At 55.4% G+C, this 16,482-nt stretch overlaps 5 protein-coding genes across 5 annotated transcripts; 2 read left to right on the top strand and 3 right to left on the bottom strand.

Moving 5' to 3' along the window:
- Window positions 1-241: 241 nt before the first annotated feature.
- COL26b_005964 (uncharacterized protein) lies at window positions 242-1,628 on the bottom strand (the record flags this gene model as incomplete). Its single annotated transcript, XM_053178797.1, has 3 exons — window positions 242-1,211; window positions 1,277-1,375; window positions 1,432-1,628. The coding sequence occupies 3 exons, from the start codon at window positions 1,626-1,628 to the stop codon at window positions 242-244; spliced, it is 1,266 nt and encodes a 421-aa protein (XP_053037268.1).
- An 877-nt stretch (window positions 1,629-2,505) lies between these two features.
- On the top strand, window positions 2,506-3,085 carry COL26b_005963 (uncharacterized protein; the record flags this gene model as incomplete). Its single annotated transcript, XM_053178796.1, has 3 exons — window positions 2,506-2,695; window positions 2,804-2,871; window positions 2,927-3,085. The coding sequence occupies 3 exons, from the start codon at window positions 2,506-2,508 to the stop codon at window positions 3,083-3,085; spliced, it is 417 nt and encodes a 138-aa protein (XP_053037267.1).
- Window positions 3,086-7,357: 4,272 nt separating this feature from the next.
- On the top strand, window positions 7,358-8,794 carry COL26b_005962 (uncharacterized protein; the record flags this gene model as incomplete). Its single annotated transcript, XM_053178795.1, has 2 exons — window positions 7,358-8,145; window positions 8,230-8,794. 2 exons carry the CDS (start codon window positions 7,358-7,360, stop codon window positions 8,792-8,794), a joined length of 1,353 nt encoding a protein of 450 aa, XP_053037266.1.
- A 1,026-nt stretch (window positions 8,795-9,820) lies between these two features.
- Window positions 9,821-12,213, bottom strand: COL26b_005961 (uncharacterized protein; the record flags this gene model as incomplete). Its single annotated transcript, XM_053178794.1, has 3 exons — window positions 9,821-10,471; window positions 10,523-11,773; window positions 11,830-12,213. The coding sequence occupies 3 exons, from the start codon at window positions 12,211-12,213 to the stop codon at window positions 9,821-9,823; spliced, it is 2,286 nt and encodes a 761-aa protein (XP_053037265.1).
- A 1,078-nt stretch (window positions 12,214-13,291) lies between these two features.
- COL26b_005960 (uncharacterized protein) lies at window positions 13,292-15,497 on the bottom strand (the record flags this gene model as incomplete). The annotated part of the gene is made up of 4 exons (XM_053178793.1): window positions 13,292-14,589; window positions 14,645-14,974; window positions 15,037-15,315; window positions 15,371-15,497. The coding sequence occupies 4 exons, from the start codon at window positions 15,495-15,497 to the stop codon at window positions 13,292-13,294; spliced, it is 2,034 nt and encodes a 677-aa protein (XP_053037264.1).
- Between the last annotated feature and the right edge of the window lie 985 nt (window positions 15,498-16,482).

Here is a 16,482-nt window from a genome sequence, read left to right as displayed (position 1 = left end):
TGTAATCACTCGGCAACACCGTCGTGTGGCTAGCAGGTACCAACGAAGCTTGTTTATCAAGAATATTGTACAACGCGACGCCGGGCTTCGCTCCCCCGAAGCCGTTGATAATAAGGAAGTCTATCCCTGCCCGCTGCCTTCCGGCCATGTCCGTCCCATTACATCGCCAACCTTGCAGCGAGTATTTCGACCCCTCCTCCGCCTTCGACTTGTCCGTGCCCTTCCGTTCGTAGCTCGTCGTTTATTTGTAGAAATCAAACTTGTTCTCGTCGCTCGTGCCCTTGACCTGGCTTGAGTAGGCATCCTCCAAGTCGCTCTGGATGATGTTGTAACGGTTCTTCCTCACGGCGCGGAGACCGGCCTCCTGCATGATGGCGGCGATAACGGCACCGCTCAGAGGGTCGTTGCGCACGATCAAGGAGTCGAGGTCGACCTCGGGGGCCAGAGACATCTTGCTGGCAATGGTGGAGAAGATGAGTCGGCGCTCGCGGCGATCACGGAGACTGGGGAACTCGATCTTTCTGTCGAGACGACCGGGACGCAGCAGGGCGGGATCGAGAGTGTCGGCACGGTTGGTGGCCATGATGACCTTGACGTTGGCGGTCTGGTCGAAACCGTCCATCTGGTTGAGCAATTCGAGGAGAATACGCTGGACCTCACGATCGGCACCGGTCTGCGCATCGAAACGCTTCGTCGCAATGGCGTCGATCTCGTCGATGAAGATAATGGCCGGGGCGTTCTCGCGAGCCATGCGGAAGACGTCACGAACCATACGAGGACCCTCACCAAGGTACTTCTGCACGAATTCTGAACCGACGACACGGATGAAGTTGGCAGTTGTGGAGTTGGCGACGGCCTTGACCAACATGGTCTTTCCGGTTCCGGGAGGACCGTACAGCAGGACACCGCGAGGGGGGTCGATACCGATCTGCTTGTACAGGTCGAAGTGCGTCAGAGGCAGCTCTACTGCCTCGCGGATCTCCTGCTTCTGCATATCCAGGCCACCAACATCGGCATATGTCACGTCAGGCTTCTCGTCCGCGCCCAGCATGGCAATGGAGGAGTCGGCTTCGGGAGGGAGGATATCGACGAGGGCATTGGAGTGGCGGTGGAGGGCGACGGAGGAGGAGGGCTTGAGCTTCTCGCGGTCGAGGGTAGAGAGGATGCGGACGACGTAGTTCGAACCGGTCGATGATTGGACGATTCCGGTGCTGTTGGCGGTCGTTAGCTGTCTGCAGCTTCGACGGCGCTGAGTTGTGCCGCGGGGTCAACTTACTTCTGGTCGATAGCCTCCATAAACTGCCCAATGACAAGGGGCACACTTTGGATACGCTTTATCTCCTCCTGAGCTCGGACGAGCTCACGCTTCAGACTCCTGTGGCGGCGTGTCAGCAAACCGGCGAGCTGTGGTGACGAAGCGGCAATTCGAACCTTTGCTCATCCTTGATGTATTCCTCCTGGAGCTGGATGTACTCCAGTTGCCTCTGCAGCTTCTTGAGTGTGGCATAGTCGTCGCCTCCTTCCGAAGAGATGCCCTCGAAGTTCTCAATACTAGGGATTGTTGAGGGCGCCGTCTTCTTCTGAGAAACGAAGTGGTTGGCCGGGTTTTCCACCAAAACGTCACCCATTTTGTCGGGGAGAGGAGGGGTTTCGCGAGCGTTGGTTTGGGAAGGAGCAGACTCGAGTGGCTTGACGGACCGTGTCGAGAGTGAGGTCGTGAGGATGACGAGGTGCTGTTGGTGATGGGAGAGTTGTTGTTCACAGAGCTTGGGTGTGGTGCTGCTTGCTTGCTCTAGCTCGGCCTGTAGGCGTCAATGGATACGCATGCAGCCAGCAGCCTTTCAGCCCGGCTTAGTCAGGAATCTGGTCGAAGCTTGGTCTCTGACACGTGACCTCAAAGTCCCACCAGCGGGTGATTGGTCGAGAGGACGGCATGGAGCAGGGCGAAGTGCCTGCAGCACGTTACCCAGCTTGTAGGCAGCGACGGCCTCCGATTGGTGCGAGTGGGGGCCGCCTTCCCCCCATGTACAGTGGGGAGCGACTGCCAGCATCCCTGCCATGATGATGTGAGGGTCTCTCCCGCTATCCACTGTTAGCAGGTCCCCGCGGCAGCTCATACCCCGTCTTAGCAGTCCCTCCAGTGCCGGCACCTATCTCTTATCAGACCCCAAGGTCAACTGTATGGGATGATGTGGGCGTGATTCACCGGATGCCTCGTTAGGCCTGCCTCGTCCCAGCAGTCAACCTAGCACTGTACACTGTATCAGTCACTCTACGCAGTCACAGGCACACTTCTCTTCGGTCTTGTACCTTTAATCCTCCTTGCTTTCTTCAACTTCTCGACTCCTCAGCCGAAACAAGCTGGTTTCCCTCCACCAACGAGCCGTCCGGTGTGCTTCTTTTCGTCTCTCTATCGTTCAGACCGCTTCCAATCATTCTTGGGGTTTATCGTCTCACGTTGGCGTCCTCTACTCTCCCCCTCCAATACCTCAACGCCCGACCACCATGTCGTCGTCGATTGCGATCCCGATGACCCCGTCGTCGGCCACCTACGGTCACCACCACCACCAGTCCTCCCAAGGCCGGGGTGCAACCAGCTCTTCCTCTTCAACCTACTCCAGCTCCCCGCGGACGTCTTCCCCGCCTTCCGCTTCCAAGCAGAAGTCGGTCCACCAGCGTCGGCCCAGCCTGCTCAGTATGTCATCCCACCACGAGTTGGGCTCCGAGGCCCGGGCCATGACGGCCTGCTCTGCTCCGGGCGGCTGGACTACACCCGTGAACCTTTACTGACTTCGAGAACCAGGCACGGCGTTGTCGAAGCAAGAAAGCACCGTCATCAATATTGGCGAGCCCAACGGCACTCCCCGCCTGGTAACACCACTCCGCCCTTGGGGACATGTGGGCACCGACTAACATGACTCCGCAGATCTCCTACCTCTCCTCCAGCCAAGGCTTCGCATGGAACCCGGAAATCTTCCTGCCTTCCTACGTCGACTGCGACTACGTCCCCCTCGAAAACCGACGGGAGCCGGTACACGAGATTGTTCTGAGCGACGAGGAGATCAACAACATGTTCCCCCAATAACGGTGCTCCTGCGGGGTCCACCATGACGAGACCACACGAACAACAACGTCCAGAGTGTTTTTAGACCGATGAATTCTCACGAGAAACCCCTTTTGTTTCTATACCACGGCGTCCGGATACGACCTAACACCCTTTCGACAATTATTTACGCACTTTGGCAGCGGATAAGGCCATGTCGGGGCTTGGGGACGAACACAAGGACATGAGCCTGGGTGGGAGTAACAGCACATCTCGCATTTCTTACCCGTCGGTCTCAAGGGACGAGGGGCACGCATCTTTTCCCCCCTTTCCTTTCTTCCTTTTCCAATGTTACCTGGGCTAAGGGGGGTCATCGGAGGAGTTGGGAATACTGTGGCGAGACGGGTTTCATTGAGAGCAATATTTCTCATTTGTTTGTTGCCGCCTTTATCTTGGACTCTTTTTCTCGATTGGATTGCGGCGTTCGTTTCGTTCGGTTTTCACAGCACATACCCTCTTCTCTCATTCGGTCGTGTACCCTTTTTTCCTCGTTTGCTTACTGCGGTTTCCTCGGGCCTGTTTTACTTGATTCCCACCAACCTTACATAGTCACAATAGAGTCACCAGGACACTATTCATGGCATTAGGTTCCGTCACCACTGTGCCCCACAATCCGGGACTTGTGCTCCTGCAATGAGATAGGACGCAGACCGGGCCATCAAGCATGATCCCTTCCTCCCGGATTACGAGAGTTCGGGAGGCAAAGGTGGCACGAATCGGCTGCACAAGGGGTCCCACGGGTTCCGTCGGAGGTCAGTCGCTGCCGATCCCCTCCGAGTTGTACATACAAAGTACGCAGCCTGACTTGCCGGGTGTGTTGGTGTGACGTCTTTCGCATCCTTCCCTTTCCGCATGCACAAATGTGCTCTTTGCAGCACAGTAGGAAACCCCCCCAAAAAAGTGCATCCAGGTCGAGTCGAGATCAACTACCAAAAAAAAAAAAAAGCTGCGATGAAACAGGCATCCCTTCGAACGGGCCCCTCTGGCGGCCCTGTTACTGCACTAGCACAGTCCGTACGGTAGATGGAACGCCATGTCCGTCCCAGATGGCGTCGAGCTGAGAAAGAGGGTCCACCTTCAGTTTGTCCCAGTCCACGTCCCAGACCACACACTCACACTGCACTACCTAGGTACCCCTCCGACCCTCCGACCCGTCCAGCCGAAAATGGTACCTTCTTACCGCTGGGTGCAGCATGCAGCACAGCGCCGTAGGTAGTTAGCGCCCCCAACCACCCGCTCAATACCGCTGCGGACCCCAGCTGTTCTTTGCACACACCAAGGCTCTCGACGACGACAGTTCGTTCCGCACACCGAGAGCCCGCATTGTGTGTCTTGGAGATAGCCGCTGTATGTGCGGTCCTTCATCCGCCCCCGCGCCTGCCTCACGGCCGTCGGGACGGACTGCACCTTGTGGGGCTGGGCCTGATCCCCCCGCTTGTGTGATTCGACGCTGTGGTCTCACCCCATGCAGGTCCGTCCTGGTTCTTGGATGTCATAGCGCCGAGAGGCATCATCCCTGGCGGATCTGGCGACGACGACGGCGACGACAGGTGAATTGAACCGTGGTTGTCAGTTGCCGGCCGGGCAATTGGGGGTTTGACGCCAGTGTTCGGTGTGAAAGGTGGGTAATGGGGCCAACAACAACAACAGCAACAACAATACAGCACTCCTTGATTATGCAAATGTTGGGCTATTCAGCGCGAGTGTTGTCATGTTTACTTTCGCCCATTTGTTGCTCTTCAACTGTCATCAGCCCCCATTATGCATCGTTTCCAGCCTTGGTCGTGCTTCACTCCTCTCGTTGTTCACCAAAACGGCCCCTGCATTCGTAGCCTCGAAGGCCACTGGGCAGCTGCACCTCCGACCCATCAATCAATCCAACTTGGCTTGGAGCATTTACAATGGGATCTGGTTTGTTGTTCTCTCTGCACATAATGGGTTCCGCATGTTACCTTGGCAAGGGTGGGGTAAAGAGACTACCCTACCTACCTTATTCTCCCTGTGTGAGCGACAACTTCTCATGTAGATTTATGCTCATTCTACCTTACCCTCGTCGCCGTCTTCGTCGTTATTATGATCGTGTCTGACGCAGATCCCGCTTCCTCTTTTTCCAGCACCACCTCCGTCTCGTCCTCCGCCGCGTGCGCTGTCGGTAAAGAGCTGATGCTGGTTCCGCGCCGAGCCGGTACGCCCTCATGGCATGGGATCGTACCCATCGCAACGCTCTTTGCGGCATTGCATCTCCTACGATGGCGGACCCAATTGATATTCGGTCGCCGATGCAAGTGGAAGTTACAATTTTACGACAACACGAGAGGACCTTGCCGCCAACTCTACGGCACCTTTCTAAACCCATCCCCTCTGCCCTCTCTTGTCTTGTCTCCTCCTCTCGTTTGTACTTGATATGTTCTACCGGGGGCATACCTAAGACAATGGTGTGGCGATTTTCTCTGTGGCATCACATTTCACCTTTACGAAGGGGGAAGAGGCAGTCTGGACAACGTCTGATTCTCGACAAACGAAACAAATTTTTCATGATTACTTAAACAGACTGTACCACTCATACTACCACCTCGATGCCACTCATCTTCAGCCCTCATTCCTAAATCTGCTTATCTCTGTTGCCGCTCTACTGTCCCTCGCCTCTCTGTCTTATCTATGTTGCGGTCCCTGCCCCGCGTTCCCTTCTCCCGTTCATGCGACGACATCCCAAGGAGTTTCCTTCCTGGCGAGGTGGCACAATCCTGCCCGTGTGAGAGGCAAATTATCAAAGTCCTTTTCCTGAGCTGATATCTTGCGATGGGGATTAGTTGGATCAAAGGTGGCCCTGAACAAGGGATGACAAGCTAAGCTGTTGCTCCGTGCTGCATGTTGTCTTGTGCAGTCACGATTGCCTAGCCCGGTGATCTGCTACTCACGTGAAGGTCAACAGATGTGCCACGTCTTCGTACAAGTACTTCTCTTGTGATGTTCTAGGCACTTTGATATGGGTTCTCTGTCTTCACTGCATGATACGGATGTATATGGGAAGTCTGCTTCTGATGCCGTTGAAAGGTGGATACCTCGTCCACCTGTCGTATTTCCATTATCTGTTTGATGGTCTAAAGACAGGAGGAGGGCAGGGTTTGCTACGTCAAGGGGCACAGTGCGCGTAAGCAGGAGCATGTTGGGAGAGTGCATCGAGTTCATCATCGTGAGCTGCAATGTCTACAGCACGTCTGCTTGCTTTTTGCTGTGTCTGGTATGCCCCAGCATGTTCCGATATTGTTACCACATCCCACAGTAACGCAAGGCACTTTTCGGCCTCATCAAAACTTTAGATGATGGACCAGAGAGTCCTACGTCTATTGCTTGTTCAGAGCGATGTGTCTTCTACATAAATAATGCCTGTTTGAATCAACTTTATTCAATTAGATACCCTATTTTTTCCATACTAGAGCAATTACTTTTCCTATGTGCTTTCTACTAGTTACTATTATTAATAATATTATTGTTGCTTTGTCGTCGTCGTCGTCCCTCGTGTTCGTCATCGTCCCTCATCCTCGTCGTCGTTCCTCCTCCATGTCCTCATAAAAGTCACCAAGTGCGAAGGAAATGAAGTCGCCTAGACACTGGAAAAGTAGACGGTCTCTGTTGAATCGCTTAGTTGAAGATAGCTAGCAGTCTTGTCTACCTTCCTGCCGGCAGTCAGCAAGAAGTGAATGGCCTGTGGTTGGCTTTGGCAAGTCGAAACGCGAGGGGAAAACGGTGCCCATGGCGCATTAGGTAGATATTGACTTTGCATTGTTCGTCGACTGGCAGGCTATTAGATGGCTGCCTATCCAATCCGATCAACCTACCTAGCCCGTGGTACTATCCGAGTTTGGCAAGCACCTTTATGTGTAATCTACCTACCCACCTTACGCCAGGTTGCACGAAGAATCTGGATGTGTGCGGCCATGTCCTCGCGCCTGTCTCAACGTTTCCACCACCACATCAAATGGGCAGCTTCCCAAGGTCTTGCCGGTCTTTCCTGTCCCTTTCAACAGACCACCCTGATAAACATCTCTTCTCAGTCTTAATGATACCATTGCGCTCCTCGGCTTTCTGAGGCTCGGCTGTACTTTGACCTTGAAACCACAAATCGCCTCTCCTGCCTCCACTCTCATCTCCATCTCCTCACACTCCCGCCGAACCAACCATCGCACCCCATCGCCCACCATATTTACTTCAACCTGGTCAAGGCCTGATAAGGTATACTGGGAGGGTAAATCAATGACCCTGTATCCATACGAGCCCGACCGCCCGCATGGTTCGGGGCAGTACCATTTCAACCCTCTGCCTAAGGATCTTCCGAAGGACCATATCCGCAACTTCAACACCAACGGCGACTACAAAAACACCAAAGCCAAGATCGAGATTCGGGAGATCATTCGTCAAGGTGTCAATCGCAACTCCCAGATCTTCCGCTGCTTGGTTTTAAAGCCTCCAAAGGAAGAACGGCCCGCTGCTCTCCAGGAGCCACTCCCACCCTTCAGAGACGAGCATGGAGGAGTTCTTCCCGGGCAACTGGTTGCCAAGGTTTTCGACGTCCACTACTATCCAATCGATTTTTGTGCCCCCTGGCCCAACGAAGAGGAGGCTGACGGAAACCACTGCCGCGAGCACGCCGTCTATGCGCACTATCGTCGGAACGGCAAGACTGGGCATCCGCATATTATACCGCAATTCTACGGCAGTTGGGTCAGCAAGATCTATTGCGGGCACGATGAAAACAATCAGCCGATGTTCAGATATGTCGGTCTGATCCTCATTGAGTACATCAACGGCTATTCCGTGGAGAACATGTGCTTCCGTGAGCGTTTCCCCGGGCGTAAGAGCGACTATTTCGGCCCGCTTGAACCCATCAGGGGAGAGTTCCACTTTTGGAACCAGCGGAGACAGGGAAATCGGGACGACAACGTGACGAAAGTCAGATTCGACAAAAAGACACGGCAATATGTCGTGAAGGAGATGATCCATGGCGTCGTCGTCGGCATGCATTTGGGAGTCGAGCACCAGGAGTGCGAGCCATGGAACCTTTTCGTCACCATGCAAAACGGCCTCAATACCTTAGAGTAGTCTCGAGTCGTTCTTCTCGACCACAGCTACACTCAAGTCTGGTCTCTAACCAAGTACGCTGAGACCCAAGGATATCTTCAGTGTCTCCAGAAGCTTCCTTACCCTCCTCACCCCACCGAGAGATGCAGCGTTACGGCCCTTGACACGTTCCAAGGGTGGTGGCCTCCGAATAATTACGACGAGAACAGGTTTGACGAGTGGCTGTACAGCGAGGACGTGTTCGGGCCTCACGTTGAAGCGAAAAGCGTCCTGGATTCCTTGCTCAAGCAGAAGAAGTTGTGGCCACACAGCTACGACAAGTACTCCACCTTCGCGACCTTGGACGCTATCGAGGCGAAAGAGGACGAGGTGTACAACGCAGGGATTGCTTCCAAGATCCTTCAATTTGTACGCATGAATGAAGACCTCAACCGGGACGGCCGTGGAGAAGAGAGAGAGAGGGCCATCACGGAGGGCGTTGAAGAATGCGCCGCCACGTCAGCAATGACTTCAGACTCGTACACTCTGTGGTTCCGAACCAAAGTCCGCGAGCTTCGGGAGCGTCGTCGGCTGGCCCAGGCTCAGGCTCTCAGCCCGACTTCACAGGAATAGACCTTTATCACTCGCATCGATTCCTCGCACCAAGACCTGTCCCATGCCAGCACCATCCATAGTGCTACGCCGGCCGGCACGGAGAATCGTCCCCCCCAGACTCGTGTGTATAGCAGACCCATGAATCAAGAAACCCTCGACCATCTCTCTCGACTTGAGGAGCAATAAGTCGAACTTCCCATACCTTCCGTGGACCGTCCAGGTTCAGGAGGATCTCCAGCAACCCGGCGTCAGCATCGACCCTTATCTGTGGATGCCAATATTTCTCCTTCAGACCCGATTAGCCGCCCGACCTCTTCAGGTTCCTCTCGGGCCCAGCTGGCTTCAATTACGAAACGCCCGACCTTCTCACGCGCTCCTCAGTCCCCCTTGTATTCAGAGATACACCCCCCACGTGGATCGTCCCCCGCCAGCCCGTCCCTGCCCCTTAGGCAGAGATTCGCTTCTCCAAGCCAGATGAGTACCGTGTCCTCATCTGCACAGCCCGCGGGCCAGGAAAACTTGCCCAAGTTACCACCATCTGACGATGAGACGAGTTCCGAGGATGAGTTTCCGCCTCCCTGGGCGAGAAGACGTTGAACGCCGAGGCAAACTAGCGAGCCACACGCATACATCGTTTTGGTCGGTATGGATGTTGGATCTATTGTGGTCGTGTTTTTGATTACTAACAGTCCATTTAGACCACGTCTATTCCACTGCCGTCTCATAGCCGGGGAGTTTTCAGAGGAAGATACTGTTGGGCACATGGGTTTGGTTTGGTCAGGTACAAAAACAAAAGGAGAGATCAGAGACGGAAGATGTTGGTAATGGATGATACATACACACACAGATTGTTTTCAGTGGTCACGGAAGTTGGATTAGATGTAGGCATTGTTTAGTACTTAGCCCCTCGAGGACCCAGCTCGGCACACGTCGATATTGTGGGTGAGCCGTCTGATAAGTCATAATGGAACAGAAAAACAAAAAGCCGCAGTCCCCCTCTTTCCCATTAAAACATGCCTGCTAACCCCCAGTCTTGAATCTCGTTTACATCACGCTGCAGTTGGCGTAGTTCTTCTGGCACTGCTCGAGGTAGCCCATATCCTCCTCGGACCCCTCCGCGACATTGTGCTGTCTCACCAGGCCGCTGACCTTGAGCGTCTGCTCGCCATCGCCGTGCCACCATTTCAGCTTCTGCACGAGCGGGCCCTCGTCGTCGTCCATGCTGATGGCCCACTTGCCGGACGACACCTCGACTTGGCAGTTGTCTTGCGGGAAGTGGAACTCAGGGAGGAAGACGACCGTCGGGGCGGGGTCTGAGGGTGGCGCGGCGGCCTTGAGTTTGAGGTTGAAGGTGCAGCTGCGCAGGTCGAAGCCGTACTGCAGCACGTCGCCTGAGACCACAACGGGGCTGGGGCGGACGAAGGCTTCGGCGGCGCGGAGGCCTGGCGCGTTGGTGATGGTAGGGTCCTTGGTTGGCTCTGTTGAGATGGACGGGTTTGTGATTGTCCTCTGGAGGTTATCGGGAGTGACCTTTGTCTCGTCTGGCACGTCTCTGCTGATGGAGGTACGGGGGTTTTCTGCCGACTGTCTGGGTTCCGGGCTTCGGGGGAGGGGCGACATGGGCAGCGTCTTGTCGTCTAATGAGAATACTGACAGGTCTTCGCCGTTCCATAAATCGCCGTGTTGATGTGTGTTCTGGGATGAGAGTTAGTTGAGCCGTCAGGGCCAAAAAGGTGAACTGCGTACCTTTGCAACGTAGACCCACAAACAGTGGCCTTCCATGCCCGAGCCTTCGGCTCCAAAGTAGTTGGCGTCCAAAGCTAGTGATTGATCCGTATAATCTCCCGTCTTGTATGCCTTCTTGTCACCCATATCATAAGGAATGCCGAACTCAGTCATAACACAAGGATGCTTGCCCATGCGGTCAATTCCCTCCTGGCGCAGCGATGCTAGCTGGTCCTTGAAGCAGTTGCGAATAGCAGTCTCTCCGACCTTGACCGATAGCGCCTCATGCCAGTACCTCCCGCGTAGCACGCCCACGACGTCAACGTTCCAAACTCTGTTCCATCGCTTCGTCATCAGGGTAATACCATCGTACCAATGTGGCGAGAAGCCCATCAACGGGTCGTCGTCCTCGGTGCCCTTGATCTGTGGCGGCAACTCCAGTGTAGGATACTGCATTAGCATGATGCAGTTCTTGTGAATAGGGCGGATAGCGTCTCTGTAGAGACGATAAGAGTGCATGAAATAGGTGTTAGTAAACTCCGGGTGGTCGATCGTCTTTCCGGTGTTCGGGTTTTTCGCAAAGTAATCCTTCTTGAGTAGCGTGTCCGTCTTGGGGTCCCAGATACCATGCTGGGCCCAGATGCACTCTCCCAACTTCCATCCCTCGTCACGCTTCCATCCATACCTCGAGTCGTCGTAGTCCGCGGGCAACCACGCAATCTCGCCGTGGGGGTCGATCAACGAGCGGCCGACCTTGTACGGGCCCATGCCACCCATGTCCCAAGTTTCCACCTCGCAGGCACGGCCAGACCCCGTCAAAATAGTCTGCCAGATGGTCGGACACGAGCCCTTTTTCAGTTTCTGTGCGCTGGGAATGACGCTGACGTCGGCGTAGCCCACCAGGCCGCACCCAGGTTCGTTCATGCTCTCCCAACCCACGACCACCTCGTTCTCGAGATCGCCGGCCTCGTGTATACGCTTGGCGAGGTGCGCACAAGCAGCGACAAAATGGCCCTGCAAGAAGTCTTGAATGTTGATACCGTTGATAATGCACTTGGGCGCAAAGTCCCTGCCGCCAAAGTACATGGTGAAGATAGTGGCGGCGGCCAGGCGCCAGTAGTTCGTCGACCAGATCATCTTGGGGAACTCGTCTGGCTTGGGGTAGGTGTTGTGTACGATGGCAGCCTCGGTCGCTGCGAAACTTTGGGGGTTGAGGCCGCAGGCGTAGATCGTCCACATGGGCGCGCCGGAGCCTCCACAGAACCTGGACCACTTCAAGACGTCAGTATGCGGTGGGAGCGGGTAGCCGGGGAGCGGAGGAGACATACCACGTCCTGGTGGGGATCCATAAAGACATAGAAACCATACTCTTTGGCTATCCTCAAAATCTCAATCGTGTGCTGTATCCATTCCTCATCGTAGCGTCCGGGGCCGGCGGCCTCGATTGCCTCCCATGTGAAGACATAACGGATGGTGTTGTAGCCGTATCGCTTTATCCTGGAGAAGTGCTCGTGCGCCTCCTCCTTGGGGAAGGGCCTGTTGTGGAACTTGACGTTGTCGCCGTCGAAGAAGTCTTCGCCGACGTGCGAGGGCTGGTCTGGCTCGCTGGGCAGCTTGGCGTCGGCGGCGACGTTGAGACCCCGGAGGACGACCTGTCTGCCGTAGCCGTCGCGGAACTGGCCGTCCTCGATGGTCAATCGCAACGAAGACATGACGACGGGCTTTCTACGAAATGGTTTCGTTGGGCAGTGTGATAATCGGCTCTTGACAGCGCCCGGGTAATGCGGTGTCGAGAGGTTGTGCGGTCTGCTGCTTGGCAGAAAAAGAGGTCCAGATAGGAGAGCACGAGGGACGATAGGTGCGAGGTCGAGTCCAGAGCCGCGGCGGACGGGATGCTAAAGGTCCGAGATTGAAATTGGGACGGTTCGATGACGTCCTGATGGGGGGCCGGGATTAGTGGACCGCGACAGGGTGCCTTATCACGCCAGTGCAACGCTTTAGCGATCGCCAAGCGCTAATTTGGACGGGAAGGGTCTTCTGACGACGTTGGCACCCAGTGCTCTTGAACATGAAAGTAACCTTTAGTCGATGAGTAACGGAACAAGATAAGAGAGTTCAGTCATTTAAAACTTGGGATTCGGGAGAGTAATACAGTTTTTATAAACACGAATTTTGAACATAATTAACAAAGCGACCACGACCAGCCACGACACCTGCTCCAACACCTCATCAACTGTCTGAAGAGCGCCAGCGTGACTTGCACCGGCCACACTCGCTCGTTTTCGTGTTCCAGAACCGACCCGGGAGCCAATTAGCGTCGGCACCCAAGGCTTTCAGCGGGTATGGCGGGGCCCGTAGCGTCGAATCCCGCTTGAACTCCGGGTCGACGCCGCCAAAATCGCGGGGACAGCGGCCGTTCGCCCCGGGGCTAGGAGCACGTCGCCGTCGAGCTTGGACTTCGCAAGGGACGTGGAGCGGTGAGTCGGTGGCGAGACACCACGCCACCGAAACCTGGTGTGGAATGAACCACGAGTTTACCCAGAGGATTACCCGATGAGGCAATGTCCACCATGCGCCGCTTAATCCCCGGGAGCGTTGCTCAGTGAAACAGCATCGTCGTCAGCTTAATCGCAATTGCACGTTGGCGGTGGCGTTGGCGTTGCTGACGATGCGGACGAACTCTGGGTCCGGAGGATAAACTCAAATCGCCGCATAATCACCGGCCATTCCGGACATCAGACGGTTAAAGTGAACAATTGTTTACATTCAGTCAAACTATCTGCTCCCATCTCAAGCATGAATACTGCTCCTGTCGGTATCACTGCTATACCTCTGCCCAACCCCGAACGTCCCTCCCCCAGGACTCGGCTCAGGAGAGCCCCATATCAGATCGGTGTACAAGCTCGGCTTGATGTCATGCCTCCTGAGGAAGTAATGCTTGATGAACCACGGCAGGTATTCGGCGACCTGGTGGCGCATGAATTTGTGCTTCGATACCGCAAACACCAAGTCCAAGTCCTCAAGGCTTCGTCGCTTGGTCTCCTCTAACAGCAGAAAAACCAGAACCAACGCAACGATATTGAGCCCCGCAAACAGGTAAAGCGCGCCGTCATCGTCCAGCCCTGAGTTGATGCTCGGAAAGAAGATGGACAACAGGCCCGCAAAGCCGAGGTTGACCGCGATGGCGAACGCAGCGCCGGCTTCGCGGTGCGAGAGGGGGAAACTTTCCGACGCGTAGGTGAACGGGATCGGGCCGAGGCCAGGCGAGTAAGCCGCCGCGAAGAGGAGGAGGAAGAGAGCCACGACGCCGATCTGAGCAGTGTCATCCTTGATGTTGAACGCCACGCCCGCGAGGAGCATGAAGAGCGCCATTATTGGCAGCGTGAGCAAGAGCCATTTCCTGCGTCCGAGAGTGTCGATCGTCCGGATGGCGGGGAGCCCAAAGACGAAGTTCACGGCCCCATACCCGAGACTGAAGTACATGGCAGCCCGGTCGTCCTGACCGGCGCGGCTGAATAGCGTTCCGCTATAGAAGGCCAATACGTTGATGCCGCACAACTGCTGGGCTAGCGAGACCGTTGAGCTGCTGATCAGCGCGTTGCGCAGGCGTCTCTCGAGGAAAAGCTGCTTGTACTGGCGCAAGAAGCCAGCCATTGTCTTGATAAATCCAGGGATCATGCCCGGCTCGGCGGTCTTGCTCGACATTTCCTCTTGCTCGATTGACTTGTGGACGAGGTAGATGTCCCGAAGGGCCTGCAACTCCGTATTCCTCAACTTCCTGAGAATCTGGTATGCCCGTTGCGGGTTGTAGCGGGGACTCGACACGCGCATCAGGTAACGCGGGCTCTCGTCACAGAAGAAAATGACCAGGAGAAGGAGTGCGAGTGCAGGTACGAGAGGGGCGGCGACCATGAGTTGAAACGTGAGCCTCTTGTTATCGGATACATCGAATATCAGGTTGAATGCGAGCCCGATCATGCTGCCTGCTGCCACCCACAGCTGCCAGGCGAGGATGGACGTACCTCGCCAGAAACCGACGGCAGTTTCACTGGCGAGGATCGGGGTACTGACTGCCTTCAGTCCCATGCCTTGAACAACCATTAGCCCCAGTGCAGGTGTCTTGGGAGCAAACGGGGAGCTTACCAATGCCGTTGACGAGACGAATAGCAAACAGCTCCTGCCAGGTATGAGCAAATGCAGAACCCAGTGAGCTCGCAAAGATCAAAATAGCGGCGACAATCATTCCACCTTTACGACCCAGATAGTGATTTACGGGCAGTGCCAACGGACAGCCGAGTACTGCGGCGAATAGGAATGGTGACGAGTTGGCAGCCCCTAGCTTCCAATCATCTGGCCGGACGTCGAATCTGTTTCCGCTCACAATCTCGTCGTTTGACTCCAGAGGCTGTGTCATGTTCAAACCGAACTCGTTGGCGTATAGAGATGCGCCGTTTAGAGATGCTTGAACATGGCCTGCGATACAATAAGCTTACACTCCGGTTCATGATCGCGGGATTGTCAAAGAGTCATCTTACCTTGGAGGAATGCCGCAAGAGAGACGGTGATGATAATAGTCCACATGCCCCTCTCGCTGAAAGGAACATCACGCTCCCGCCTCAGCGCACGCTTCTCCTCCGCCGTCAACTGTACCGGCAGATCTTTGCCTGCGCCCGGGAAGGTGTTTCGCGCGACTTCATCGTACAATTTGATATCCTTTGCCACGCGAGCAGCCCGAAGCAAGGCAGTCGTGTCGACCGTCAGCCGTTCAGCGAACGACTTTACGTCTGCTTCAAGCTGTTCATCCGTGTAGTGGGCTTTTCCCTCACAGTCAGCACGCAATTGCGAACATCAGATAGCATCCTAACTGACCAAGCGGGTTCTCAATCACTGCACGATCGTTAATCTGTCGTCGCCTCGCCAGGGCCTGGGCCGTCGGCCGTTCGCGGCCCGAGTACGACTCGGCGTGCCCCAGCGTGTCCATCGATGTCAATTCCATCTTGATGATCAGGCTACTTCCCTGCTCGCGTGAGGCGAATCACCTTCAGAGAGGAACCATGTGGGAAAGAAGACCTCGAACGTAGGGCTGAAGTGTCCCAGAAGGCCAAACACCAATCCCGGATCATAATTGAAGGGCGACCCGGGACGTTCAATCATTTTAAGGCCCTCCCGCCCATCGTGCCACACAAGGCTTCGCGAAATGGCACGAACCATGGTCCTAGAATCCAAGACCCCCAGCACATCCCGCCGCCCCGCGGGAGCGGGGGAGAAGTCCAATGGGAACGCAAAGTACACTTCCGCGTCTAGGAAAGGGAAAATGAGACCCTGGCTTGGCCAACGTTTTCCTCTTCCCCCGTGTGTGGGCAGGCTGTGCAGCAGCAGAAAGAACTGCGCTTCCAATGTGTCGCGCGCACCATGCATGAGGCCGTCACCCAAGTGAATCCTTCCGGGCTCAGCCAACGACGAGACAAGTACCGGTGAACTCGCATACTCCTCATGCGGAGTAGTGAGCACCGTAAGGGAGGAAGAAGCGGGGAGAGAGGTTGGAGTCCTGGTTGCCTTAAAAAAAGTCCTGGCAATTCCTATGTAGGGCTGGCTGGGCCGCCATAGGTGGCGAAGCCGATCCTTTCCAATCTCCCTTGTCACACCCTCCAAGAACCCTCTTTCGGGTGCGAGAGCTGCATGTCTGACTTCAGCTGCCCATGCCGTGACATTGCTTTCCATTGCGCTGGGAAGTGGCACGTCCACTTCTCTCCACACCGAGAATGGATTTGGGGGAGACAAGGCTCTGGGTTCCTGACCGGACGTGGTGTGGGAGAGACCTCCCATGTCAAGCGAGATGGCTCATATCGGAGCCTCGTTTCGGACACAAACAAACGCCTCTCTTTTCTCGAGATGGAAGGCTTCCCGTGGTTATTTCCTACACCGATGGATGCAAGAAGAAAAAGGTCAGCCAGACGGCTAATGCACCACGAACAGGCAGC

The sequence above is a fragment of the Colletotrichum chrysophilum genome (assembly GCF_026319265.1).
Source record: "Colletotrichum chrysophilum strain AFK26 chromosome Unknown scaffold_42, whole genome shotgun sequence".
Taxonomy (NCBI): Eukaryota; Fungi; Ascomycota; class Sordariomycetes; order Glomerellales; family Glomerellaceae; genus Colletotrichum; species Colletotrichum chrysophilum.
The sequence above is the reverse complement of the archived record's forward strand: the minus strand, read 5'-3'. Positions and strand labels throughout refer to the sequence as shown.